The 27924-nt window shown below is 44.5% G+C and overlaps 1 protein-coding gene across 1 annotated transcript in view; it reads right to left on the minus strand.

Annotated features, from left to right (window-relative positions):
• Positions 1-324: 324 nt before the first annotated feature.
• The window catches only part of LOC110072159 (disintegrin and metalloproteinase domain-containing protein 32), a 28918-nt gene continuing 1318 nt past the window's right edge, over positions 325-27924 (minus strand). Inside the window, exons 2-21 of the mRNA XM_020780257.3 lie at positions 27230-27309; positions 25024-25085; positions 23942-24020; positions 22427-22503; positions 21590-21779; positions 20856-20921; positions 20080-20151; positions 18954-19120; positions 17678-17759; positions 15702-15838; positions 14682-14880; positions 12821-12910; positions 11482-11680; positions 9322-9430; positions 7813-7996; positions 6081-6161; positions 5630-5747; positions 4680-4839; positions 3680-3712; positions 325-1721 (exon numbers count right to left, since the gene is read on the minus strand). Of these exons, the coding sequence (XP_020635916.3) occupies positions 1694-1721; positions 3680-3712; positions 4680-4839; positions 5630-5747; positions 6081-6161; positions 7813-7996; positions 9322-9430; positions 11482-11680; positions 12821-12910; positions 14682-14880; positions 15702-15838; positions 17678-17759; positions 18954-19120; positions 20080-20151; positions 20856-20921; positions 21590-21779; positions 22427-22503; positions 23942-24020; positions 25024-25085; positions 27230-27309 (2213 nt within the window). The 3' untranslated portion in view covers positions 325-1693. The remainder of the gene's footprint in view (positions 1722-3679; positions 3713-4679; positions 4840-5629; positions 5748-6080; positions 6162-7812; positions 7997-9321; positions 9431-11481; positions 11681-12820; positions 12911-14681; positions 14881-15701; positions 15839-17677; positions 17760-18953; positions 19121-20079; positions 20152-20855; positions 20922-21589; positions 21780-22426; positions 22504-23941; positions 24021-25023; positions 25086-27229; positions 27310-27924) is intronic.

A 27924-nucleotide genomic window follows, 5' to 3' on the forward strand; every position in this document is an offset into this window, starting at 1 on the left:
AATGTGTGCATACCTTGTGTGTGTGTAAAAAGATTAAAAAGGCATCCACCAGCCATATATATATATACGTATATATCGCCATCTTTCTTTCTTCATACCAGCGCATTGCACCATTTGAAGTTATGGACATATATATGAAATAGAGATAAAATTAAAAACGTATTAAACTAGGCACATTTTGACCCGAAATGGACTACTATTTGCCAGCTGCTCTTGAAACATAAAACAGAAGCACAACCCAGTTATAGGTCCTCCCATCCTTCCTGTGTGAGTGAGTATGCTGTTGGCACCTGTTTGCACACCATGAGAGATGAAGCTAGAGGAGGTGATCCAGGAATGGCCCTTTTTAATATTATTGCATCACAGTCTGGGGAAGCTTTGGCTCTCCGGATGTCTCTCCTGGTCCCCAGTTGCTGGGGGCGGAAGCCAAGCCAACCCCTCAGGTCACTCTATTGCGTGTCAACAAAAGGAAAACGGAACCAGGAAGAGGAAGAAGTGACCTTCTGAGATGGACCAGGATTATCTTGCTTCAGACGGCCCAGCTTGGTCAGGGTGGTGGTGGTGAGTCTGGGAGATTCTAGGAGAGACCATCCCAAAAAAACTCTCAAAAAAAAACCCCTCTCTGCGTCTGGCCCTGTTTGGTCTCCATCTGCGTCTGGCCCTGTTTGGTCTCCAGCAATGATGACCAAACCATCTTGCCAAGCCGTCTTCAACCCCCCGCAGCTAGAAAAGGCAGCTTTGAGGGCTCAGTTCTAGAATGGCCCATGCAAGAAGCCCACTGTCAATGCAGACACTAGACTTTGAGGGGTTCTTGGGCAAAGATGTTCTCCGTGGATCTTCCTTGAATGGATTCTTGTTGCTTCCTCACTGCATCGGTCAATGCCTGTTGCCTTCCCTCCGGGCGCAACTTGAAGCAGACTCCAGAATAGTTGTTGTGGGTTTTTCGGGCTCTATGGCCGCGTTCTGAAGGTCGTTCTTCCTAACGTTTCACCAGTCTCTGATGCCAGCCACAGAGACTGGCAAAACGTTAGGAAGAACAACCTTCAGAACACGGCCAAAGAGCCCGAAAAACCCACAACAACCATCAGATCCCGGCCGTGAAAGCCTTCGCGAATACACAGACTCCAGAAGTTTGGAAGAACGGAAAGGTGGCTACAGGGAGCAAGAGTTTTATCCACACTATGACAAGAAGCTGGGGAAGTGAGTGGGATGGTTCATTTTCTACCCCTTAGACTAAGGGCAGTCATTAGCATCCACCCTTGCCCGGGGAGATAATACATAATGTATGCAGAGCACATGGATCTTATTGTTTTTGCCTTGCTTAAAGGGAGGCAAGCTGGATGGATCGCTCAGTGCGTGAGATATCCGACTGTGGAGCGAAAGGTCGGGAGTTCGATTCCCCGCTGGGCCTCCCAGGGACAAGAGCCAGCCTGTGTCGCCTTGGGCAAGCTGCAGAGTCCCAGAAGAAAAGACGGGGAAACCAGTTCTGAGTCGTCTGAACCTAGAAAGCCCTGGCTGGAAACAGTTGCGTGGGCTTTTGCAGATCCCGAGGAAACATTCCACAATCATCATCAGTGCTCTGTGTATAAACAGGTCCTCATTTATTAGGCAACAAGGAGAAACGCCGGGGAACACAAGCGTGCCACGATTTTGTCCTCTCCGTTCTTCCCTGCACAGCAGGATCCCAGCCCAGTTACCTCTTTTCTGCGCGGGTGGGGATACTGTGGACATGGTGGGGAAAGGGACGGAAAAAGGAGAGGAGGACACAAAAGCAAAGCAAAACATATTAGAGAAAGCAGGTGGCAAGAAGGAGTGACTATTTTGTCACCTCTCTTTCTCTCTCTTAAATGAATGGGGAAATGCATTTCCTTAGCCTAGTGATAACTGAGGAGTGAAAGGAGAGGACTCTTTTGATCAGAGGAAGAGAACAGGAGATGATCAGGAAGAGGGGCCTTCCCTGTAAGGTTCCTTTGCTTGCTTGGGATCTCTGGCTTGTCTTCATCAGGGAAGATGCAGAGGTTCAAGGCTTGGCTTGTAAGGCCCCCCCGGTGTTGTGGAAGAGTTTTCCTACCCAGAGTGGTCACTGTTTTATTTTCACCATACCATAGGAAGAACAGTGGTGCCTCACTAGACGATGATAATCCGTTCCACTGAAATCGCTGTTTAGCAAAATCATTGTCTAGCGAAAAGCATTTCCTCATTGGAATGCATTGAAACCTGTTTAATGTGTTCCAATGGGGAAGAATCGTCGTTGTCTAGTGAAGATCGGTCATAGGAAAGCTGCTTTGCGAACTGCCGATCAGCTGTTTAAATTGCTGTCTTGCAAAGCTTAGGTCCCGAAAACACCTGTTTTGCGAGCGCAGAGGGAGCTGTCAAAATTGTCGTCTAGCGAAAGTCGGTTTGCGAAGCAGGGACCAAGCATTGTACAGCGAAATTCCCCCATAGGAATCACTGTTTTGCAAATCGCTATAGCGATCGCAAGAAGTCAATGTTTAGCAAAAAAACTGTCATGCGGGGTAACTGTCTAGCGAGGCACCACTGTATTCTACTTTCCTAGAAACCTCTTCTTTGGAACTCATTACCCCAGGAGTTGGAACAGCCGTTCCCTCCTTACATTCAGAAGACCGACTAATTCCTCCTTATTTAGAAAGGTTCTGCAGCTACTGCTGGATTCGGATGCTGCTTCCTGCCAGCTGCCATTTCATTAGATTTCTGGACATTTATTTATTCCTTTTTCAAAATTCCTGGTGAGCTACTGGCTGAGGGGCTGGGATACATGGACACCACGTTCCATGCCAAGCTTTATGTCAAACAGGCAGGCAGGAAATGAAGCCGCTCCCCATGTGGGGCGGATGCTGTAATGGACAGCGCACCTCTTCTGCGGTATAGAGAGTCCGAGGCACAGGAGCCCAGCTACAGTGACTGGTTGGCAACCCTGTATATCTATGTGCCATGAGTTCAAAACCTGCAGAGCATCCCTCCCCAGCTTCCATGGCTCAGGTTTCAGACAGTGTGGGAGAACAGCCCTCTTAGCATTCCTAGATGGGGCTGGTGAGTCAGCTGGGAGTGGGAGAAAAAGGGAGAAGGGAGAGGAACGGGGGGGGGGGGGAAGGAGACTGAGAAGGGTCAATGAGTCTTCCCAAATTGTAACCAGGGAGGGATAGCTCTGCCAGCAAAATGGGAAGAGGAATATTATCTATAGGGGCTGCTGAAGAGAGAGAGCTATAAAAAGCTAGCTAGCCCATAGGGGTGGGGAAGGTGGGGACTCTGGGGAAGCACAACAGACATTGTGCCATTTTCAAGCCTGCGTTTGCTCTTTTCACTGAGAATATAAGGACCTTTCTGCCAGCCAAGATGTGTGTCTTCCCCAGAATATACAATCGTTTTGCTCACAATTATTCTGAGGTTATATTTAACTGGTCGATAACCCCTTCTTCAGTCCTGACAGGGATTTACTATTTCCTTATTTTAGAAGGAAGAGGAAAAGAAAAGGATCCTTCACTTCTTTTCTAACGTCTGCGACCTGCCATGGGAAGAACGGGGATGGTCTATGGTTCAAGATGGGGCCGGGGGGTGCATCTCTGTACGTTTTATAACCGTGTTTCTTATGCATCAATATACTTTGCAAATTCTTGCTACAGAAAATACATGAGTGGGCTTTCAGTTGCTGGACCCTTACCTTGTTTTGTCTGACATACTGAAGTCTTCGGATCTAGAATACAATGAGAATTAAACAACTTAAAGACACAGGTTTATACAACAGAACAGCCTTGGGCAGTGGCACCTAGAACATTGATCACTCCATAAATTTTCCAGAGCTAGGCAGAAGGGACACCAGGATCTACCGGAAAATCTCTGCAGGATTTGTAAGAAGCCACTAAGGCTCAACTCTCTGATGCTTGACAGTAGTGACAATAAGTGAAAATGAGTCCTTTGCTCTGAATCACGTGGCTGAAAGAAAGACGGTTTGGCGAAGAGAGTAAGGAAGAACTAAGGGTGATGGTTGTTGTGGGTTTTTCGGGCTTCTTGGCCGTGTTCTGAAAGTGGAACCACTTTCAGAACACGGCCAAGAAGCCCGAAAAACCCACAACAACCATTAGATCCTGGCCGTGAAAGCCTTCGCGAATACAAACTAAGGGTGAGCTCATGAACTCTGAGGTCGCTTGCTGGTACTGACAACAAACTGCTGAGTTTTGCATGTGGTCAGAGGTGCCCTGTTCTTCTCAGTGTGCGAGTCTGCTCCCTCAGTTGCTATTTTTTTACCTGGTTAGCAGCTCTTGGGACTGTAAGGAAAAATCATAGGTGATGGATACTGTGCTGACATAAAAAGCATTCTAGTTTTGCAGGGGGGGAGTGTGTGTGCCGATCAGAGAATTTCTTTGAAATTCTACCAAGGATTTCCTTAGATGATTTGTGCTCTCAGGTAGTCTTTTTTAAAAATCAGGACAGAAAATCTCTTCAAACGGCCCAATGACTGAGCACAGAAGGCGGGCGGAAAGGTTGGTATGTTGGGGCTTAGGGAAAGACATGGAGGATCATGGAGACTCGGATAGTCTATAGGAACTCTTCGCACTGCAACCTTTTGTTGCAGATCCCTCTTATCCAAATTATTAGCCTTTTGGGGAAATTTCAGAGTTGCCCAGGAAACACCATGGTGGATCACAGGCCAAACTACATACACAGAATCATCCTGCAGCCCCTCGTCTTCTGTGCAGTACTTGTTGATTCGCTTCCACTTGAACACGAGGATGGCCGATGCGATAAGAACGGGCAGGAAAAGAAAAATGCTTAGCAGCACCCAAGTCCTCATGCTGTCTTCTGCGGCTCTTTCTGCAAGGTCTAGACAGAAACAGATTTGACGACGCTGAAGCAAGGATGGGTCTGCACACCATGTTGGCAAACGTTCCCAATGGAAGATACCTCTCCCCCCAAAAAAAAAACCCACACCTCCGTGATTGTGCTTAGGACAGAAGCTGGAATCTTTGCTTTGCAATATCTCTTGAACTCAAATGGGCTCACAAAGGAACAAAAAAAATATATGCTTTTTGCAAAAACATCATGCCTAAATCGTGGTGGGGTCCGGCTTCTGAGAGCCCTCGTTACCTCTGTCTCTTTCTGCTATAGCTGGAGGGCTAACCTGGAAGGCCGGGACAACGCATTCACAACCGTGTGTCCCAACTTTTAAGAAAATGGTACAGTGAAGCTGTAAGGGAAAGGCTCCTATCCTCACACCCTGGTTTCGGAGCAGGAATCCCTTCCCTCCATGTACATGATGTTCTGCACGGCCGGTGGAAGGCCACTTTTGACACAAACGCTCAGACTAGGCTCTTCCCTCGGGGCCCGGGTGTGGGATCCACAGCAAGCTCAACTCCCTCCGGGACAGCTGCTCCTGGCAAGCGCAGCAGGATCAAAGGTACAGGAGGCAACAGGGGGAAGGAGAAACAGGCGAGGGCTCCAATGAGAACAATTTGAAAGAAGCATAAAGGCTTTTTAGGGGGTGAAGAGTCATTTGGGGGCATGTGTTATTTCACTTGCTTCCACACTTCCGAAGGACACGCCTGCCCCCATCTGGCAAGCTTTTACATGCAAACAGGTCCTGCTTTTACTGAACGTGCGTTCGCTTACTAACCGGATTCCAGGCTGCGAAGACCGCTGTCCACGCTTCCCCCCAGGGGACTGCCTTTACTTTTGCAATTTGGAGGAGACCATCCTGGGTTACAGTGGCAGTTTCTCTTGTTGTTGCACACCTGATAGTTAAAAAAAAAGAACAGTGAGAAGGACAACAAACTTTTATTCCACGTTCACTCCTCGTGTTCCAGCTTAGGAACAGCAGGCTGAGAGATCTTTCAAGTTCCAGTCTGCCAAAAACGAAGGGAAATAAAATAAATCCAACATCTAGTTTCTGAGGTCTCGTCCTCATAAGCAGCAGCTGAGGTGGGAAACCCCCAGTGAAGGCTACTTTATCCAAGCGGGTCCCCCTGGATAGGAAGGACTACAGCTCCCATCATCCTGAAAAGAAAACTCTCCACCCTTGAAAGTGGGAACAAGAACACTGGAAGGCTAACATCGGTGGTACTTACTCCATGCCCAGAGCATTTTTTAAGAGGATCGCAGTCGTATTTCAGGACACTAGCTGGTTCACATACTTGCTTAATGCAAACCTAAATAATAATAATAATAATAATAATAATAATAATAATAATAATAATAATAATAATAATAATAATAATAATAATAATAATAATAATAATAATAATAATAATAATAATAACAACAACAACAACAACAACAACAACAACAACAACAACAACCACCACATCCACAACCACAACCACAATCACAACCACAACCACAACCACAATGATAGCAGCTTTCACCTTTCAAAAACATTTGTGCTGTTTAAGAGCCCCCTTGGTGCCAATCTTCCCCCTACCCGAGAATTTAGAAAAGTGATTTACTCGGATTAGAGCTGGCAGAATCTCTCAGCCAGCTTTGGCCCTCGGAGGGAACCCCGTGCGTTTCGCTGAAGGTTAGCAATTGAGAGCAATGCCAAATTAAATCCAGGCGTGATGGTTATAGAAATAACATGTCAGTGATATAAATGTACTTTTGTCCTGCGCTTTTTCCAAGCAGAGCCTGTCAGCTGGATTCACAAACGCTAACGACAACTGGCAAGAAATGGCAGTAACACCAAAACATTATATATCAACAATAAAACAGCAGGAACCGTTAACATACTTCGACTTACAGATTAGCAGGCGATCCATTAATAGCAGTTTCAGCTGGCGGCAGAATCGCACAGCGACACAGCCCATTTGGAAGCCAACCCCCTAATAATTCTGGCCATAGAGACCTTAAAAGCTTCCAATGTGTCTGTCACCAGGGGCAACATTGGGCCATGTAATTACATGGCGAACACTCTCATTTCAGCACTTTAAAATGAATTTGCCTAGATTTCCCCACCTGGTCCTTCATGATCTCCTGTAAACAAAACCCAAATATGGACCATATAAAGCTTTACTGCATATGGCCCTGGGCCTTTGCTGATGTGTATCATCCACAACAGAATGAGCCCAGTCTGTTCAACATAATCAAGCTAAATAAATTTAGAATTTAAGAAAAGGAACTGTTATGATATTTAAGTGGCATGTAAACATCTTAGCAAAGGTACTGTTACACAGTGATAAGAACATCTGATGGCATGCATCTCTGTCCTCTGCATAAAAAAAATATGCATCCATTCAAACCTTTCCTCCTTTTGAGTCTCTCGCTGGCGAAAACGTCCCCTGCACCCCCCGGTGGGAACGGTGGGGTTCCCGGTGTCCAGTGCAGGTCTCAGGACCCCCCCTTTCCTAAACAGGTCATCTCCAGGAAGGTCACTCAACCGGTGCCCCAAGAAGGTCACTCCAGGTTTAGAAAAACGCTATTGGCAAGAGGCCCCCAAATAATATGAACGTGGGCAGCCGTGCCAGATTCCGGGCTTGTGTCCTTTCTCCTTTGGAAAAGGTGTAGCACCCAGAGGCCTAGGGGCTGTGGAAACTGGGGGAGGCTGGTGGGGGGCAGGCCCTTTACAGATGCCTACTACAGCAGTAATCGCGACCAACATCTTCATGGTCTGGCCAAAAACAATACAAATGAAAATAAAATAAATCTAACATCTAGTTCCTGAGGTCTCCTTCTCATAAACAGCAGCTGAGGTTGGGAAGCCCTTAGTTAAGGCTATTTTATCCAAGCGGGTGACCCTGGATAGGAAGGACTACAATTCCCATCATCCAGGAAAAAAAGAAAACTCTCCACCTTGGGCTGCCTTACCTTATCCACTCCACATTTTGTACCCTCCCTCACCAGCATAGGGTCTGGATAGCCCTCGGGCTGTTGCAGGTCCAGAGATATACAGATGGTATCTTTGACCGGAGTATACAGGACAGGAACTCTGAGTTTAGTAAAAGGAATGCTGTATGGATAGACGCAAATTAACTTCCCACATCTGATATCCCTGCGAAGGAATTTGGAGAAGGGAAGAGAAAAGAGTGTAAAAAAGAGTTGGGGGGGCGATTTAAAATAGTCCTGTGTTTTCCAGCTCTGAAAAGACAGATTTACCAATATCATTAACTATATCTTTTTTAGGGGAACGTGGTGGCGCTGTGGGTTAAATCGCACAAGCTTCTGTGCTGCAAGGTCAGAAGACCAGCCGTCGTAAGATCGAATCCACACAACGGAGTGAGCCCCCGTCGCTTGTCCCAGCTCCCGCCAATCTAGCGGTTTGAAAGCATGCAAAATGCAAAAATGTGAGTAGATAAATAGGTACCACCTCGGTGGGAAGGTAAATGGTGTTCCGTGTCTAGTCACACTGGCCACGTGACCATGGAGGATTGTCTGTGGGCAAACGGTAGCTCTATGGGTTGGAAACGGAGATGAGCACTGTCGCCTAGAGTCGGACACGACTGGACAAATTGTCAAGGGGAACCTTTACCTTTTTACATGAAATACTTGTCTTTCAGCTTCACACAAGGGAAAGAGGGACACATGATTGAATCTGCAAGATTGCAGACTCTCACAGTATGGACACAATGGATAGTGCTATGTCTGTTTTACCAGCATTGGTCTCCGCTACGTTGGCTTTAAAGCAGAGTTCAAAATGAATCTCTCCAATCGCTGGGTGAAAAGTGGAAAGGGCAGGAAGGCGGAGGAGAAAGAAACAATGCCTTTCATGGGGTTGTCATTTGGCAGGTATTTATCTCCTTCTTTTCAAGTGGAAGCCCAGAACCTACTGTCAACAGTCATAAAGTAACGAACAAATTCTTTGTTTGGAGTTTGGGATGGAAAATTCCAACCATGCTACAAGGGAGGATGTTTGAAATGACGCCTCCCAGCTGATTTTACAACCCAAGTCTGACTTCACCTCATGCCAGCAGACTCCGCATGTATGTCTTCCATGAATTTTTGGGACTCCAACTTTTGATTTTTTTCTGCACTATTCAGAAAGGGGTGAAACACAGCCTGAGGAAGTGGGAATTTATCTACGAAAGCTTGCCATTTGTGTGATTTTATTTTAAGTGGTTCAATAAAGGAATCTCCTTAACTCTTGCACTTGTGTGATCCTGAACCACACAGCCTTTCCCAAATTCTTTCAGATCTGGTTGAGTGACTGCCTTCTTTCTCTCTCCCTGCATCTCCCCAACCCCTCGCAACTGGCCGTGCCAGCTTGGAGTTGTAGGCTAAGACATCGAGAGGGCCGGAGTTACCCACCCCGGCAATAGAAAATACTCAGATCCTCTCCCTCCCACCCCACTCCTTGGTCTTGATTTCCTAAGCACCTACCGGATAGAACACGCCTTTAATCCCTTTTTGGAATCAGTCCCACAATGTCCAAATCGGTCGGTCTGACCATTGATTCGTTCGTAGCATGCCTGTGGAGCATTTCTCGACCCTATAAAGATCCAAAATGGCCTTGGTTAGATGAAATAAAATGCTATTGTAGAATCAGTATTGAATGTTTGGCATACTCTGTAAGAGGTGTCAACATTCTTGTGGCTTCCTCTCTCATTCTATTTTATCCTGTTGCCTCTTTACCCTCCAAATACTCTGGGTGGATTAAGAAGAGAAGTTTGTACCTGTCTGTGTGTGAGCAGAAGATGTTAAAAACTTCTGTATACCAGTGGGTTGCCCTTAAATCATTCATACCAAGCAGCTCAGATTCCTGCTCTTTGAAGAGAGTAAGTACTGTAATTCTTAGTGCTGAGTCAGTTGGAAGTTTTCTGGTGAAACTCAAGAGTGATTTATCGAGGTACAGAGGAAGGAAAGAAAAACAACAGCCAAGGGTGAGGGCAGGAGAAAATTGTTATAGCTCAGGAATGGAGGAACTTTCGTGTGGAATCTCTGCCCAACTGCTGTCACCAGAGGCAGAGCCGATTTTCTCTGCATCTATGCTCCTATGTTTGCTGGAGTGTTCCTTGATGGAGACACGAAGCAGGATGGAACGGCTGCCAGATTGGACTGCTCTCCCTTGAAACTGAAAAAGGAAAGATGCAGCCAAGTCTTTACCACTAGTGGGTTGAAATATCACGTCCCCTGATCCCTAAAAACCTAACACTTCCATCCACCACCCTGAAAACTGGAGAAAGTGCCTCTCCGTTTTCATGGCCTGGGAATAAGATTTGCCAAGGTGGCACGGAGGGTTCTTTTGACTCCACTCTCGAGTCTCAGCACTGCAGACTTAAAATGCGATAATGGCCGTCGTCTCTCCCTATGAAACCCTAAAACCTGTGGTTCTGTGACAGGGGACTGTATGCATTTAAGAGAGGAGTTGTGATATGTAATTCCCAGAATCATTTCTTCCCAGAGGCCGTCCCGTTAGGGAGAAAAAGGAAAAGTTAATGGCCAACAAAGAGGAAGAGAAATATATATACATATTTATTTATTTATTTATTTATTTATTTATTTATTTATTTATTTATTTATTTATTTATTTATTTATTTATTTATTTATTTATTTATTTATTTATTTATTTATTTATTTATTTATTTATTTATTGGGCTTATATACCGCCCCATAGCGCTACAAGCACTCTCCAGGCGGTTTACAATTTTTAATTATACAGGCTACACATTGTCCCCCCAGCAAGCTGGGTACTCATTTTACTGACCTCGGAAGGATGGAAGGCTGAGTCAACCTCGAGCCGGCTACCTGGGATTTGAACCCCAGGTCGTGAGCAGTTTTAGCTGCAGTACAGCGTTTTAACCACTGCACCACGAGGCTCAATCAATATGCAGGAAGCTGGAGGAATGCTGTGTTCTTTTTTTAAAAAAAGGATTCTTATCCTGATCAGAGCTAAGGCCGACTCTGGAACTCCCTGCCACTGGAGGCAAGGCTGGTCTCATCTTTGCTGTCCTTCTGCAAACAGGCAAAGACTCTTCTCTTTAGGCAAGCTTTCCCTGTGTGACTGGCGGCCTGAGAGGGGTTGTTTTTTTTTTAATGGATTGTTGTGTCTCACAGCTTTAAATGTATTCTTTTGGTGTGGCTTTTGTTTAGGATAGTGTTTATTTGATTCTCTTCAATATTTGTCCACTTAACTGTTTTTAGCTTTTAATATTGTCTTTTAATGACATAAGCCACCTTGGGTCCTTTTTTCAAGCAGAAAGGTGGAGTGAAAAATACTTTAAATAAATAAAGGCAGTAATAAAACAGGATGCTCCTTGCTTTCCACAACTGAGTACGCTTCAAGCCAAAACTCACATATTCCCGTCTATTGGAGAGAACAGGAGGGACAATCCTGCATGGCAGGGAAAATGCAGAAGGATATATGCCTGCCCACCAGACACCCACAATTCTGTCATTGCAGAAAGGTGTTTGCTCCTTGCTGTTGTTCTTTAAACCACTGTGAGTAAAGTTCTGCTCAGTTTTAAGTGTCCAAGACCAGGCTCATTGTTTCTCTGAGTGGTAGGATTTGTAAAAGATGGAAAGAAATGAAAAAGGCTCACTTTTCCCAAAGAGATCCTGACAGTGTAGATCAGGCGACTGACAAGATCCTCCATAACAGAAGCCCGTGTTGAAGGCACACCTGAAACCATTCTGGATGTAGACATCGGCCGGACAGGAGGCAGAGCTCCCGTTGCAGTACTCAGAAAAATCACAACTCTTATCTGCCGCTGGTCTGCAGACTGTGTTTCTTGCCTTGAACTAGAAACAAGGGGAAGAAACAGGATGGGATCATTTATAACTTAGCAGATTGGTCACAGCTGAGTAGGGGAGAACACCTATATCCGTTCCTGGCATCAGTTCCTAAGTTCAACCATTGTCATCGTCCATTGCAGCTGAAAACACGGAGTGGAGCTTCTAGTCAGGAAGGATGGCACTGTCCCTATCAAGACTCAGAAGTCCAAAACTACAGTCCGTCAGCATCCAGCCCAGGAGACCGCAATAGGTCCTGCCTGGCCTGGCCATCAATGCTCCCAACAAGTTAAGTCCGAGGAACGCTCAGATTCTGGCCTTCTCTGCACAACACCATAGGTTTCTCTCTGCAGCCAGCCAGTTGTACTACTTCTTCTCAAGGTAGGCAGCCAACGGGTGCTCCAGGTGACCAGCTGGCCTGCTTACCTTCTCCTGTCTTCTCCAGTGGGCTCGGATTCTGGCCAGCGCTCAGCTCCGCTTCTGCATGCACTTTGTGGTGTGCTGCCCTAAGGCTGGCCCGAGAATTCTACTCTAGCCCCCAAATGGGGGGAATGGAATGTATGACATTAACCTCATATTCAGTGGCAGCCATGTCTTTCCCCTGACATCTAACTCCTAATTCTTGCCTGGGCCTCCCCTATGAACTTGGCGTTGCACATCCAGATCCATCTGGGGCAGACGACACGGGCTGGTTAGGCCACTGAGAAGGTATGTTTAAATTCTCCTAACCCTCAAGACAGAGGTGGGCCAAGCCAAGCCTTCCAGCTGCTGCTGAGCTTCAACACCCACCGGCCCAAGCCAGTGGAGATGACGATAAGGAATGATGGGAATCGAGGTCCTTCAACATCCAGAGGGTCGTCTTTTGTCCACTCTGCCTTTGAGGGGACCTTTGGGGGAGCCGTTGGCGGAGAACCTTTCCAAAGCCACATTTCCATCTTCAGAGAAGGTTCTTCCTTTATCCGGGACATGCACATTGACCCGGGCATCTCTCTTCACTTTTCAGCAGTGTGAAGGGATAGATTTCAGAACTTCTACCAACAAAAGGAAGCAAATGGTGTGGTTGGGGGGGGGGAGAGACACCAAGGCCCCAGGGAAAAGGGAAACCCTTTACACAGGAATCTATAGGGTTCCAAACATTAACAACCTCACCTTACAGTCTTCACAGCATAACTCATTACTGCACACAGCTCCCCGCTGGAAGGTACATGCGGTGGTGCAACATTTACTCTTCTTACACTCCTGAAAATACAAGCCTATGGTTGATGGGTTGCCGGCAGTAAAGCGCGCACACACACACACACACACACACACACACACACACACACACACACACACACACACACACACACACACACACACACACACACACACACGGAAGCTGCCCAAATCTCTCCTGCTAATTCATACTTTTACACAGTGAAGGGAGGAGTGCCAAGACACAGAGAAGGCCAACTGGAATAATTCATCGCAAACCTTCACTCAACTTATATAGGATTTTAGCAGTTGTGGAGTTTTCCTCTTATCCTAAAACAAAGCAGCCACCCTCCAGAGTGGGAAGAGACGTGAGATGGTTCTGTTAAGCCGCCTCCACTCCTATTTGTGTGAAACTCCCTCGCTGATCCTTTCCCACTCAGTGGACTAAAAAAAAAACACCACAGATTCATAGCACCTTTTCCCTTGTGGGGTGAGAAGCCACTTGGAATCAGGTGGGAGAAGGCCATTTTGCAGCCAAGATTTCATGCTCCTGTGCATGCGCATACATGCGCATGTCCTGCTCTTTGACCACCTTGTTCTTCAGAGAGCCTCTGGCCGGGGCTCTCTGCAGGCGTGCCAGACTGAATCCCTTACAAGGGGGTGCTGAGAAAAGAAAAATGTCTGCCTATGAAGCATGGGCCGCACCAGCAAGCTGTAATCCATGCTCAGTTCTGTGCATAAGGGAGCCCGGTGGGGTGGACGCTTTCAGGCAAAATGCTCAATTGGTGGGCTATCTTGCTGATTATATTCCCAGAGGCAAAACAGAGGGACTGGCATCCATGCGGTTCCCTACACACCACTCCCCATGATTCAATCTGTTGCCCTAGACTGTGCCAAAACCTGTAGCAGTGTAGGTCATACAACTGTGACCAACTAAAACACCATGGAATAGTCCACGCCAAACCGTGCCCCTCTTCCCCTGCATACACACATCGCTCTCCACGTTTCAGCCAGGCTGCAGGGAAGGAGGAAGATAAACCTGATCAGATATTCATTCCAAGGCAAACAGACTCCATTCTCTCTGTCCCTGGAGGCTGTTTGCCTTGGAATGAACATCTAATCAGGCCTGCTTTGATGTCTTTCTGCAGCACAGCTGAAACGTGGAGGCATAAGCGCCCATCATACTTAAACTCCTGCTGCAAACTCCAATAAGGTCAATTGCATTAGTCTGCTGCAGCAAACCCACCCCAAATATATATCAGAACCTCCCTGATATATAAGGGGAGGCATGTAGACATTTCTTATATATACTGTATATAAGAAATGTCTACATGCCTCCCCTATATATCAGGGAGGTTCTGACGGGGATGTTGGCAAGTCTTTAGCTCTGAGTCCTGAGTTCGAGTCTTTGGTACCAAGTCCCGAGGCTCAAGCCCCAAGTTCAAGTCCCTCTTAAAAGCAAGCTTCCCCCCCCCCCAAGAAAACAAAGAGGTGGGTTCAGAGTCGCAAATTGAGTCCGAGTTATGGAAAAACAAACCCAAGCTGAGTCTGTGTCAAGTCACTGGTGTGATTTAAGTCCAACTTGACAGTAAGTCACATGACTCCGGTCCCTATCCCCCAATTTTCAGAAGCCCAGCCCATCGAAACGTCCCAAAACGTTCTGCAGCAGCAGGACAAGGGATGTTTTGCCTGGGTTTGCGTCAGACGAATGGAGCGATCTTTGTTTTCCGGAATTCACCTCTGGCTTTTGGAAGAGTGTAAAGATGGGCTTAAAAAAAAAGAGAGGAAACTTAACAAACATTGCTCACACACTGACCTCAGCTGAGCCACAGTCACACTTCTCTCCAGGTTCCAGAACGCCGTTCCCACAAACGGGCTTGTCACGTGCATTTTTCCTCTTCAAGTACAGTTTCAAATTAGGCCTATTCGAAAGGCAAGGGGCGCCCTTGAACTTAATGAAATTCTGAAAGTCTTCGATGCTGCAGCTGCTAAAGGGTTTGATCCCATTTGAATGCCTGAAAAGCATGCAAAAAGGCCATTAGTGCATCACTCACTCACTCACTCCACTCACACAAACACACACACATACACACACACACCCAGAGAGAGAGAGAGTCATTGCTTTGGCTCCTAACGCAAGTCTTCAAGGCAACAAATTACAGGAACAATATATTGAAAACACACCAATGGCAGGGGAAGGGAGACCGTTTGCCAGGGTGTCAGTCTGGGACATTTTTCTCCCACCATACCACCGTGACTTTAAATGCATGGGATGATAAATCAAAAGAGTGATGCAGAACAGCAGAAAAACAGCTAGGTGAGCAGCCCTGAAGGAGGAGATAGACCACCTTATTCCTCAGTCCCTTTAGGCTTTATTTATTTATTTCATTTAGCTGCCAAGGCTTCCATCGGCTAGCACAAAAGGTGTTCTTTTCGCCAATTTTGGCTTTGCGGTGTCCTCTCTGACTGATAGCAATTGGGGGGGGGGAATTATCTAGGCCAGCTTCAGAGTCTTTATTTTATTTATTTATTACTTAAATTGGAATTCCGTGCCCCATTAGTGATGAAGCACTACTCTGGGTGGTTTGCAATAATCAATGAAAGAAGACAAGATGAAACTAAAACTGTCAAACACCAGGATAGCAACCAACCAATCAAAGCAGCTGGCAACACAGCAACAGAACAAAAAACACAAAGGGGCCTCAATCCGGACGGCACTTCTTTCCAACAGAGACCAGCGGAGAGCACGAGAACACCGTTCTGTCATCAGCATACAACAGGTAAGCTTGCACTCCCTAACCAGCAATAACAGCAACACAGCAATAGAAGGACTTACACCGCTCCTGTGCTCATTACACAAATGGGTGCTGGACACTTGCAATCTTTTCCATCATCATATTCCATCCCTAAGTTGAGCCCCACCAGTTGGGCAAGGATAACAGAAAACGTCTCCATTGAAATGGCCTTTTGATACTGCAAGAAAGCAAAATGAATGAAACCAGGAAGGGAATTGTTTCATCTCATGATGAAAACAAATACAGTTGGCTAAGTAACAACTGCATGATTGAACTTCAGTTTATGAGAGCCGAGTTGTATTTTCCTAGCACCGGTGCTGGCTTTGAGTAGAACATCCTGTTCTCTATTGGTTTGTGCACAGAGAAACTTGGTTTACGCCACACTTCTGTCTTAAGGGCATGTCGGCAGACTTTCCATACAGACCTGACATGCACCCAAGACTTCATCTATGTCAACAGCAGCATAACTGGGTGAAGTGATGGAGGCACCTTTCACAGGTGTAAACAGGACAGGGGCACAACATTGCATGAAAGCCTTGTTGGGTTTTTCTATAGTGGTTTTTACGAGTGATTGGATGATAGACTCACAGAATGGTAGAACAGGAAACGGTTCACATGGTCATCTAGTCCAACACACTGCCAAGGCAGGAATTGTTTCTCTTGATTTGAAACTGGAAGCTAAGATTTGCTGAAGATCCGAGGCTGGTGTAAATGAATGGTTGTGCTCTGTGGTTTCAAATGTGTTTTAGTACTGATTTTGTTACAGTTTTTAATGCAATCCTTGCTTAATTCTTCTTTAAATATCTGTATACCTACTGTTTTTTAGCTTCTATGTATTGTCTTTTCAATGACTTCTTTTGAGAAGAAAGGCCGGATAAAAATATTTTAAACAAACATTATGTAGTGGGAGGTTTGTTGTTTTTCCTCATTTACTCTGGGAGATGCCTACCAGCCTTTTCCAACACTGGGTCACCCGATGGGGCTGAACAACCGCTTTTGTCAGCCCAGAGAACTGGACACACTAATTGGAGTTGAGGGGAGTGGTCACCAAATATCTATCGTTCCATGGGTAGGAAGGGATGGATTAGATTCACCTTTGAAGTTGGTGCATGAAAACTTCCTGCTAAATTAAAGCACTAGGCTCGGCAGAGTGGCTCTTTTGCAGTGTTCCAATGTCTAGATGTCTTCAGCCTAACACAGGAAAGGTCACTTCACATCATAGCAGTTATCCCAGCCAGAAGGGAAGACATGGGGCATGCTACTCACCTCCTTCCAACTTCACAGCTGTACTTACAATGTTCCATACTATTTCAATTACAGCAGGAGCACAACCCCCATCTACAGGATCAATATCTACTGATTTACTTATCCACTGGCTGAAAATACTAAATAAAAAAAACCCCCAGAAATACTTACCCTATTTTTCTGTGTATAAGACTATACTTTTGTCTAAAATCTTTAGACTAAAAATTGAGGGTTGTCTTATACACGGAAGCAAGCTGAGGAGAAAAAACCCAAATGGAGGGGAAAGCAGGGATCAAAGTGATCCTGCAGGGCTTTGATCCTTTTTACCCTACATTTGCTAAGCCCCACTTAGATTTCTTAATTTGAGTTAGAAAAGTGGGGGGGGTGTCTTATACATAGGGGTGTCTTATACATGGAAAAATACATTATTTATGTGGATTTCCATGATGCATTTACCAGAACTGGATACTAGAGGGATCTAGAAGCCATGCAATGTATAGCATTCAATACTTCCACATTTTTCAGCATCGGGGGGGGGGGGTAGGAACCGATACCCCGCAGATACTGCCATCCTACAGTACTTGACATTTGGGAGTCATCCAGCCATAACCCGTTTTAGACTTCTCTACCGATTGTACGTAATCTCCGTTACACAGTGCCTTTTTAATGGCTGCTCCAGTGTCCAAATCAAGCAGGTCTGATGGCTTGATTTCCACCACCCACACCAAACCAACTCATCAGCATTAACCAAGGATGTTCACTGATAGCACACCAAAGCCACTCCAGCATCATAATTTCGCAGGCAGAGTTTCCCCGTGAATGCTGCTCCTACGTAGTTAGGCTTCTCCCTGTAACTAAAGTACAAAAACAGAGGAGAGGTCATTTGCACTGTGACTTTTCCTGCTTGCGATAGCCGAGAATTTAGCACATTTCAAAGCAAAACACACAGCTGGATGTGTCTTGGCTTCTTTTTTGTGCTTGGTAAAGTCCTTCCTCTGCCACCTGCTTACTCCCCTAAGATTTAAAATAACTCCTAGAACGGCTTTTCTGCCGTGCTCTCTCATTCACCCCCTTTTGCTGGATCTGTTTTAAAATGATTTCTCGGTTTGCATACCACCGTACTTTCACGGATGACGGTCTACCCAAATCCGTAAGCGACACTAGTCCAAATATCATTCAAAGCCTGTTTCCATTTTTCGTAAGGAAATGAAAAGTAAATAACGTGCCCACGTCTTTCTCTTGTTATGACACAAAGGAGAAAGGCCATAACCCCAGGAAAAAGGAACGGATCGGTCCACCGAGGGTCCCGGATTCAATTCCTCGCACTCCCAGGCATGTTTAAAACTCTGGGGTGGTTCTGTCCACAACGGCAGACAACACAAGGCGGGGAAAGCTCTGGCCCAACTCAGCTGCTCCTAATGACCGAGTCATCGACGCAATGCCATTTTCTTTGAATCCTACCTTTCTGGTGATACCTAGATCTTCCTTTATCTTTGTCATACAGTTGTAATGTGCAGTTTGCTGTGTGTGTGTTAATTTTGTGCATTAAAAAAACCCTTAATAGTCTAAATGATGACAAACCTTAGATGTGAATGACTGCTTAATAGGGCTATTCATGTGCTATCTTTTTTCACTTTTATATTTACTTTTAAATATTATTTCCCCCTCCCTCTTAAGTTTTTAATTGAATCATCTTCAACACCCCTACACACCCCTTCTCTCTTTTCTCTCTCCTCCCTCGACCTTGCCCAGGCCTGTGGGTCTGTTTTCTGTCTCCTAGAGGAATGTGTACAACAGAACCTTAAACCAAACACGGGCCATAAATGACTGCATGTGAGATGGACCACACACAATGAATATTTAGAATGCTCTACTTGGTGAAACTGGTATTTCATCCATTATTTCATTCTGTTCTCATGGGTCTGACGAAATGAACGTGCCCACAAAAAATTCCCATTAAAATATAATAGTTTTTAAGTCTTTTTGTTTTGTTTTGTTTCTTTGGATTTGGCCTGATGTGCTTAAGAGTAAATAACCGTCTTCCTTACACAAACAAGAATGCCAGGTCGTGCGGCCGCAGAACGAGGTATGAATTTTTCCATTGCAAAAACCTTCGTAACAGTTCGTCGGGTTCTCCTGTTGTGTTGATTTTGTTCCGATCTGTCCAGACTTCCAAAGAGGAGAGAACGATGGTTATGTTAAGGTCAGAAAATATCTGAAAAGATATGGGGGAGGGGGTGACACATACCCAAGTATACTGTGACTGAGGTGGTACTATTTTAATGTTATAAGCATTCTTCATAAAGATTCAGATGAGAGCTTGCGCAGCTGCAAGTTCATGAGATGACTTTCTGCAGCATAAATGCAATGGATGAGGGTAAATGTGGGAATATAAGTAAGTAGGAAATCTTCCACCTTCCCCTTCCACACATGGTAACCTCCTTTTGAAACTTCCCTCCTGCAGAGTAAGCAGGTTTTTATAAGTATCCCACTCAAGGAAAACAGAAGGGATTTTGTTGCAAACTATGTCTTACTCTTGCCAAACCTAACTCTTTATGTGTGCATAAATGTGTGTGCATGCGTTGCGGGCATCAGCATGGCTCCATGGAGTGGGTACTGTATGTGGCTGTGATGCCCTCTAACACCTTTCTCTTGAGTCTGTCATCAGGAAGGGCAGATGACAGACTTTGCTGGGGACCTTAAGAGCCACTGTCAAGCGTGATGAACAACAGTTCTATCATCTGCTATACCTCTGCTTTCTATATGTACCTACAGGTAAACCCAAGATTGCCTATTCTGTCATTTAAAAATTTGGATGTGAAAAACAAAATGTCAGTTTGAGCTAACAAAAAACAAAAGCTTCTAAACATCTTCACCTACCCGAAGCTCACAAAGAGACCTTGGTTAAACTATGGTTTGTTCAAACGAGCCAGGATCATAAACCATAGTTTTCTCTTGACTTCTTTGAACAAAGAAGCCTAGTTCAAGGTAACACAGTCCGGGAAATAACCGATTATTTGTCGTAATTTTTCAGGAGAAAATATTTAAGTATGCTAGGATATGAAACTAGCAGGTCCATGGATGATTACAAGGTGGCAAATATTACATAAGTAAGAAGATTATGTTGTATTATAATTTAATACAACATTTAAATCAAATGTGGCCGTTACTCACGCTGTTCACCATGCCAATGAGCTGTGCGATGCTCTGAGTCACGTCATCATGATTTCCACCCATATAGTCGTACTGGAAAAGGAACACAGTTTCATATGTCATGACAAAAATACTCAACGGAATGGAAATAAAGTCATTGTCGGTCCTCACCTGTGGCAACAGCAGGCGGAATTCTAAAAGGAGGTTGGCCTTAAAGCAATGCCATAGATATGCAGACAAGAAGTTACTCAAACCACCCTAAACCTTTTTTAAAAAAAAACTATGTCCCTTAGTTCTTCAAATGTTTATTCTCAGGGCTAAGCTGGCATGAAACACTTAATGTGCATTTATCCATCCTTTCAGCATTCGTTTCTTGACATAAAAATTAAGAGGAAGCCCAGCAGGTCTCCTGTTCTCTTGCACTGGGACCCCAGATCGCGAAGGCCAGTAATTCAAACATTTCTCCCCAGCTGCAGTCTTGTCAAAAAACACCAAATACTAATAACCCTTCCATCTTCAGTCATTTTTTTTAAAGTACGGCTGCAACTGCTGAATAAATTATTTTGCCAAGTGGATTGTTTACTCTGTGGGTCTGTTGCACTTCATCATCCCAGTAATCCCATAAACCAAGTCCAAATAAGTTTTAAAAAATGTAGCCAGAATTTACCGAACAAGCAGGATTCTGGGTCCAAGTTTCAGCATTTAAGCCAACCCTCTTTCATCTGCCCAACACTCAATCTAGGGAACGCTTGTCCTAGGATTCAAGAGAAGCAAGCTTCTGATGGATGTAGACTTACCAAAGCCTTGTCCAAGACGATATATAATTCTATGTATCTGTGCACTTTAGTGATTTCTGACAGTGGCTGAAAACAGACAGAATAAAGAAAGTTTAGTAATTACTTCTATAATTTCTTCAGTGAAGCTTTTATAATATCTTAAAAATCATACAAAATGAACAGAGTCTTCAGTGCAGTAGTGCAGTTTAACCACTGCACCACAAAAAATAAAAAACAAACAAAAAACCCACTACTACGGAATTTACTACCATAGTGGGCTTACTTTGAAAGCAACTTTAATTCTTCTGTAGAACATACCTGGTTACAAGACAAATTGCACTGTTAAGCAAATATGCACTGCCAGAATTTGCACCGATTTCCACTTATCTCTCTTGTCTAGCAGTCAGTTTTGAGAAAACTTAAGTTTACTCAGGGGAACTATCCAATACCCTTTATAGTAGCATATACACAGATGTGTACAGTATTAGGTATAGTCTGATTCTTTTTTGTTATATGTACAACAAGATGCCTGCTTCCACATTTTTCCTGTGCAGCAGAAAGCAACATTTACTAATTACTTCTGCCCCATCCATCCAAGCAATTCTTTCCTGTTGTGGAAGCATGTATCCAACTGCCTTTGGGGTTTGCTAGTAGGCAGGGTACAAAAATTCCACGTAAATAAATAACACTGACCCAGTAACCATTCCTAAGAGCGGCTTGACAGAAAACAAAAGGAAAGGCGTGGTGCCACTCACCACGTTATCAGAAAGCAACTTATAAGACACGTCTCCACGTCCTACGGGCCTCTCCGAAGGAGTGAATCCTTCTGCCCAAAGTGGGCCCTGGAGGTTTTGGTTGTTGATACGATAAACAAGATGTTCAAAGGTGCTTGAGGACTGCAGATGCTCAATCCCGTAGCTAACATTCTCGAACTGCAGGAGACCTCTTTGGAAGAAGAAGAAAAAAAAACAAAGAAGTAAAGCAAAGAGTGGCTTTGGGTCCAATCCTGGGTTCGGGCCAAACATCCTGATTTGCGCTTTTTCTGTCCCCCTTTTGCTCTCTTCTCCGCACCTGTGATCTTATCCTCTTCCTTCAAAACTGTCCACCCTTTGAGGGCCAAAACCATATACCATATTTTTCCGTATATAAAAATGACACTTTTGGATGAGCTTTGAATGTAACTTTTAAACCTTGCTAACTTTCTAGTTCTGCAGTTATTTTTATCTTTCTCCCTGTGTGTGCTGAGCTAAGTCCCTGGTCAGGAAGGCTGTTTTTAAATACATTGCCTGCCTTCTGTTTGGCTTCTTCGGTGTGTAATGGGGTTTAAGCTTGACCTTAAACTCCCATCGCTCCTGTAACTCTCATGTAGTTAGGATTCCAAATATAAACCTCTGACTACCTCCCTTCCACTTATTATCAATTCCTGCCCTAACCAGTTAGGATAAGAAAGTCTGCTTTTTAGGAGGTGAAAACAACAAATGAAGGGCTGGATGAGACGAGTTCTCACTCGTGTCAGCTGCAGAATTTCCTGCAGTCCCGACCTCCACATTAGGTGGGTGGGATAATTGACCCGAATAACGAAAGGCTCTTACCTGAGTCCGGAACAGGTGCTAAGAATTGCAACAGAGTTAGGGAAGCCTTCAATATACCCTTGATAGAAGCATTCTTTCTAAGGATAATTTGGGGGTAAAAGTAAACTTCTAAAAATTAAGTTGATCTAGCATTCCCCTATGACTGAAATCCTTCAATAATCACACCTTAATACATACCCGTATTTTTCGCTCCATAAGACACACCTTTCCATAAGACGCACCAATTTTTTAGGAGAAGAAAACAGGAAAATATAATCTATTTTCTTCGCTCCATAAGACGCACAGACTTTCCACCCCCTCCTGTTTTGTGGGGAAAAAGTGTGTCTTATGGTGCGAAAAATACGGTAGTTTATATACAGTTTAACATCACACTCCTGTCCATTTATCAATAGTTCCTCTCCCCTTCCTGACATTTTTCTAACCATCTTCCAGCAGGTTAGACTGGTATGGCCTCTCTTAAACTGAGATAGTCTAACCATGTTGACTTGTATTACTGATGACAATGTCACTGTTTGGAAACTTGCTAAATGAACCGTATCTTGACAATGTTCTTGAATGCACCCAATGCAGCCGCCATATTAGTAAATGTAGCTGGGTGTATGCATTATTTCTCAATAGTCTTGAAATAGCTTCACTAACTCCTATTTCCATTTCTGGCTCAAATTCAAGGTTGCCAGCAGTATCGCACCTTTGCTCATCAATCTGCTTCTGAATTACAGTCCTCTTTAGAATACGGATATAAAGAATACTCAACACACTGTTCACCCTTGTCTGTTCAGGCTATCTTGACAAGACACCTCAAGAAACCATTTGCAGGCACTACACAATTTCTCAGCCTCTGGGAATATAAGAAAAGGAACCCTATTGTTTTCCTCATCAAAGCTTCTATAATTTGCACACACAATGTCTGTGTACAAAGCCAGTCTATTTTCATTTTTGCATACAAAATAAAGCAAGCCTGGAAGAACAGCTACCTGTTTCAGATGAAGCAAACAACTTATCCGGGGTTTCTAGCCCTGAAAAGTCCATGCAAAAAGGCAACAGTCCATCTTCATTTTGTGCAATTCTGCATTGTTTGTTTTAAAAGCATTCTTATAATTTGTCTTTTCCCAGAACAAGGAAAATTATATTTGTTTCCTTGTCCTCGCATAAGAGGAGTGAGGATTTACTTAGAAGCCCTTCTATAGATCCCTGGAGAGGCCCCTTGGAGAGTGATGCAGGATAGGGCCCTTTCCTTTGTGGCAACACACTCCCTAGAGAAAATTGCATCTGTTGTTTTTTTGTTTGTTTTTGACCTCTTTTTCTTTGTTTTCTTTGGTGCCTTTTTAAATTTTAATTCTCAGAGATTTAAAAGATCCTTATTTAGACACTGTGCCACATTGTGTCTCTGCTATCACCTCACCACAACATTTTATAACCTGTTTTGGGAGGTTATTTTATCAACAAAAAAAAGCATCACATAAGACTATGAAGCTCCTGCCAAGAAGCTACAAAACCTTCATTAACAATCCATACCTGAATGCGTGGTAAATTGGGATGTACGAAGCCTCCTTGGTTGTACGTATAAACCATAAAGTCATTCGGCAAAAAGGTCCTGCAGATCGAGAAAACAAAACGCCATGGGTGCTGATGTTGCAAACGGACGACGGACTGCCCTAAAAGAAATGCTTCATGTGGATGTGGTGGATGGATAACAAGTGCCACAAGGATACTAGGGCCTGGCTGAGCTTGCTGGGGCTTTTGGGAGCTGTAGTCCAGGAAAAGGAGAAGCGGTCCAAGCTCAGGAATAGGTGAATGCTTCTGACATGTGCTGTTAGCACTACTTGGGGGAAAATGCCATCGATAAGTACCAGTAGGAAACTGATCATCATAACAACAAGTGGATTATAGGAGGGGGCTGAGCTCTTTATGGAGAGAGCCCCGTCCATGGAGACCAGACCACACAGAGTTAGGGACAGAGGAAAGGCCATCTTCACCAGGGACGACTGGTGCGCTGTGAATCCCATCCGAGATTTAATTAGCACATTGCCGGAGTTGTCTATGGCAGTGGTCCCCAACCTTGAGCCTCCAGATGTTCTTGGACTACAACTCTAAGAAACCTTCACCACCACCTCTGCTGGCCAGGATTTCTGGGAGCTGAAGTCCAAGAACATCTGGAGGCCCAAGGTTGGTCTACAGCGCTGAGCCCTTTCCCCCAAATAAGATCAGCACCTTGAACAGCTCTTGTAAAGGGCAGACCAAAATCCAGGTGGATTCTCAGCCTTTTTGACAGTCACCACTGCCACATGGTGCGTTGACCTTCCCTCGGTCACTGCGTTGAACCGTAGCCATTTATCTGTGTAGAACAAACCCATGATCCCACTGGGATGGAAAGTGGATCTGTGTTCTCTGTGTCTCATGTTCCCCAGCTTTACATTCCAACCAGCCGGCCCCCACATAGCTCCATCTTGCATCCTGTTTCTTGGTCACACTAAAGTAGAGTTAAATCTTAGGAATGAGAAAGAAAGGATGGAAACCTTAGAAGACCCGGACGGCTACCACACGATGATCACCCCTGTGCGCACACGGCAAAGGGTTAAAAATGGAAACTCACTTACTGTTGTGTCAGGTGAATGGTGTACGCCATCTTATTTATGGTAATAATGTACGTCTGTACGCTCTGGACCGTGCAGAATAGAACAAAGAACAAGCAAAGGCATTTGGTCAGGAGATCATTTCAAATCTAGACGAAGTAGTAGTTATACAATATTGTTTTTAGTGGCCGCAGTTACTGGCTGAGTGGTTCGAATCCGACAGAAAAGCAGGACAGGGCACAGAAAAATAAAGGAAAGAGAAAAGGGTCGTGGGACATAGGAGGCAAAGCAAGGGCAGGGGATAACTCAAGAAGCTTGGAAAATAAAGAGGAGAGAGAGAGGACGCAGAGGAAAACAAGGAAGAGGAGGCTGGAAAGATAAACTAAGGGTAAAGTGAGATGAGACACTCAGCTCATCTTTAGAAGCTAGTAGCACATGTTGTCCTCCAGAGCCTAGATTTCTTGACAGAGCTGTGCCTCAGCTGTCAGACTTACAAATTAAGCCCGTGTTTACCCCACAACAACCAATCACAGTTGCTTTAGTTGTGTACATTTATTTGCATGATTCAGGGCTGAGAAAAGAGTGCTAAGACAAACAGACCTATTCGGTCAGTGGAGGGATCGCACTTCTAAATGCCGGCTGAGCATCTTGTCTCCTTTGGCCTCAGGCAGAGAATTAGAGGCGAGTAATAGGAATAAACAGCATGCTAAATGTGGGACTTTAGACTTTCCGGTTCAGTTTAAAATGTTCTAATCCTCAGTGAGCGCTGAGTGCTGAGAACCCTACGAACAGCTGGAAAGAAGACTCTAGCGGGCATAGGGGGGAGAATCTAGGTCACAGCAGTGGACAAGGATTATTCAAAATTTCCCCACCAAATGGATGGATGGCAGAAATTTGAAGGGTGCCAGAAGTTGTGAAACCAAAGAAGGCACCGTTAAGCCCAACTTAATCTTGCTGGCCAATGGGAAATCCGATGTAAGATTTTAGTCTGAGACAGTAAGATATTCTTTTTTGGGGGGGAGGAATAGGTTGCAGTTCTATAACCAACCTGGCACCAATCCCACTGAACTCAATGGTAAAAGGATTGTACAGACGTCTCACCACGGTGATCCAAGTCACAGACTGGCCTGAGTGGAAAGATCTGGCCAGTGTTTTTTAACTGGAAAGAACTGTAACTTGCCTTTTCCAGCTTCGAGACATTTGTCCGAAAGAACAGAAAGGGGGCCTAGAGACTCGAAAAGCTCATCCAACTTCAAAGAACCAGCAACTATAAAATGGGGGAGGCACCCCGGCGTGTCACCTCTTAAAGTGCTAATAAACTCAGTGGTATCTGAAACAGCAAACGTGCATTCTGTTGAACAGCACTGGGGCCCGACGGGCTAAGAATTAAAACACATGGCAAGGATTTTTTTTTAAAACAGATCCAACAGAACAGGGACAGAAACCTTCCAAAACCACAACATTCGATATTCGTCCAAGCATGACAGAAGCGTGACCTTGTTGTGTTGCCTCTTTTCATTTGCTTGTGTATACTAGCATCTGGGAATATTTTTAATCCAGTGGGTGGAGAACGAGTGGAAATGATTATTGAAGACACACAACTGAAGGACCCTCCCTTAGAATTTGGACACAGGGGGATAGATAATTTGGCCAAAAAAAAAAAAATCTGTTAGGAGTAGCCACGACTGTAATCTTGCCTTGCAGACAGCAAGCTGAACACCATAAAAATGTAGGGATTTGAGCCCAGATCTCCTGAGTACTAGACCAGTACTGGATCCATTGCATCACACTGACTCTCGTCCTTTCGTTATGGGCTGAAGGAAGAGAGGCTTCCTACATCTTGGAATTCTATGGAGGGAGGGGATTAATTTCCAATGTTTTAGCTTCAAATTGCACATTTTGGATAGCAAGTCAACACTGTGTGGATAGTAAGCCACTGATCAACTTGTTCTAATTTCTCCACAGAATGTTCTTTGAAACTGATGCTACCAATCTGCTTCAAAAGATTTAAGGCATACAATGCAATTCCATGCAGGCTTGCCAGGGAGTAAGCCCTCCTAAACTTAGTGAAATTTACAAACATGTACAGGTTTGCACACTGCCAGGCTGCATTGATTTTTTTTTAATTGCCTGTTACTCCCTTACCCCATTTAATCCATTTCATTTTTAAGTACTGTATTCATTCTTTCACATAAACGTTTAAACAATTACATTTCTTAATTCTATATACCTCGTCTTCTCCTAAGCCATCTTCTGTCATATTGGATGGTACTTTCTGGGGATATGTGATATGCAAAAATGTTTGACCATCTAGGGAAGCAAAAAAAAAATTCATAAGAAGTCAATTGACTATATAATGAAGCTGTTGTGTAAAATGTTCTATAAAATGCTAGATGACTCAATAGTTGAGATTTCTGGCTACACAGCCAGAGGTTGGGAGTTCGAATTCCGCAATGATAATCCATTAGGGTCCTTTCCAGCTCTGCAGTTCTAAGATTATACGATTTGGAAAGAATGAAACTGCTTTCTGGAAAGGTGGAATCATTTGCCGCTGGTCAAATCCTGTACCCCAAGGCCATTTTCACCTCACAAAAGGTTATTGCTTGTGAATCCACACTCAATATGAAATAACAACAGGTTAGTGACATATCAAGAAAATTCCAAGGGGTGGCACCCTGCCGTCTTGTCTTAAAAAATATAAAAGAGCCTTCATCGTACATATTAATCATGTTGTCAACACAAGCTTGCCTCTATGACTACCCTCCTGTGTCCAGCACAACCATTTTATGACAGGGCAGGTCACTTCTGCCTTCAAGGGAGACCCTGTGCTAAGTAGAAATGATGCCTTCAACATCTCCAAGAGTAATTGACCTGTGTAACTGACCAGACCACTGTTAGATCTTCAGGCTCAAAAATGTGTGGCCC

The sequence above is a fragment of the Pogona vitticeps genome, chromosome 8, assembly GCF_051106095.1.
Source record: "Pogona vitticeps strain Pit_001003342236 chromosome 8, PviZW2.1, whole genome shotgun sequence".
Lineage (NCBI taxonomy): Eukaryota > Metazoa > Chordata > Lepidosauria > Squamata > Agamidae > Pogona > Pogona vitticeps.